A 1,459-nucleotide genomic window follows, 5' to 3' on the forward strand; every position below is an offset into this window, starting at 1 on the left:
AAGTTTGGCAGGAAGTTCTGCGCATGCTTAAAAGATTTAATCTGATCCAACGCTTGGTACATGTATACACACGTCATGATCGGATCATTTCATTTAGTGTCCATGTAAACGGAGATTTTGAATTTCCGATCAACCAAGGTTTGGATCGGATCGGGGAAATTTTGCGCATGTAAACGTAGCTAGTGTAACATCAGCAAAACAGCCACCCTACAATAGGGTCAGGAAATGGACATGCCTCTGTCAGAAACAGGTGTGCAGCAGGGAGAAGCCGTGGGAAAATACCTCAGAGACGTCAAGTTCTCGAAAGTCTTTGTTAGTAACCTGCAGCGAGCTGTGCAGACGGCAGAGCTAATCCTGAAGAACAACACTCACTGTTCTGGAATGGAGATGGTTTCAGAGCCTTTACTCAGAGAACGGGGTTTTGGTGTCGCTGAAGGACGTCACAAAGAAGACATGAAGAACATGGCGAACGCTGCCGGTCAGTCATGCCGTGATTACACGCCTCCAGGAGGAGAAACTTTAGACCAGGTGAAGCTGAGATTCAAAAATTTTCGACAAGTCCTTTTTAAAGAAATGCTGGATATGAGTGGCTCCTCAGGACAGGAAACTCCCTCAGTGGCACTTTCTGCAGAAGACGCCGCAATGGCCAGCGCCGATCTCCAGGGGGCATCGGCCCATGTTCTGGTGGTGAGCCATGGCGCCTACATCCGGGTCACGGCACCAAGTGTAACCGGATCCTTTCTGCGTTGTGCTGGTTTATGAAGTGATCAGGCCGTGACACAGTTCATCTATAACAGGACAGTTTCCCGATTTATTGTTCCTGACGAGAACATACAAAAACAACTGTGTTAATGGCTGCCCGCTCCATGTCCTCTCCCGCAGGATAACATGACAAAAAGGCGGTGCGGCAAAAGTATGTCTCACAGTAAACCAAATAAACCTTTTTTATACAACATACCTGACGAGAACAACATACAAAAACAACTGTGTTAATGGCTGCCCGCTCCAAGTCCTACACAAAACAGAAGTAAATAACAAAAATTAACTTAATAGATCTATAAATAAACTGGATATATTCAGATGAAAAATAATTGGCACAAACCTCTCCCGCAGGACAACATGACAAAAGGGGAGGGTCTTCTTCTTCTTCTTTGATATTTTTGGCGGTTGGCAAACAACAGATAGATGCATTTCCGCCATCTACTGGAATGGAGTGTGAACCAGAAAGACTCTCAGGAATTAAATTCTATTATATAAATGTGTTATTTTTAGATATCGACATACTATACTGTAAATATTACTATCTGAATAACTTCTGAATAATTGAAATAAATCTAATTTAACTTTTACTTTACTAAAGGGGAGGGTCTAAGGGGTGCAGACAATTTAAAGACAATACCACAGAAGAAGTCAAAAGGAGGGGCTTATACTCTTACAGTAGCAGCACAGTTAAAACAAT

At 43.0% G+C, this 1,459-nt stretch overlaps 1 protein-coding gene across 1 annotated transcript in view; it reads left to right on the forward strand.

Annotated features, from left to right (window-relative positions):
* LOC107086935 (fructose-2,6-bisphosphatase TIGAR B-like) overlaps positions 1–762 on the forward strand; it is a 9,914-nt gene extending 9,152 nt beyond the window's left edge. Inside the window, exon 2 of the mRNA XM_015378227.1 lies at positions 217–762. Within this exon, the coding sequence (XP_015233713.1) occupies positions 217–762 (546 nt within the window). The remainder of the gene's footprint in view (positions 1–216) is intronic.
* Positions 763–1,459: the final 697 nt, after the last annotated feature.

The sequence above is a fragment of the Cyprinodon variegatus genome, unplaced genomic scaffold, assembly GCF_000732505.1.
Source record: "Cyprinodon variegatus isolate N-32 unplaced genomic scaffold, C_variegatus-1.0 Scaffold167, whole genome shotgun sequence".
NCBI classification, from domain to species: Eukaryota; Metazoa; Chordata; class Actinopteri; order Cyprinodontiformes; family Cyprinodontidae; genus Cyprinodon; species Cyprinodon variegatus.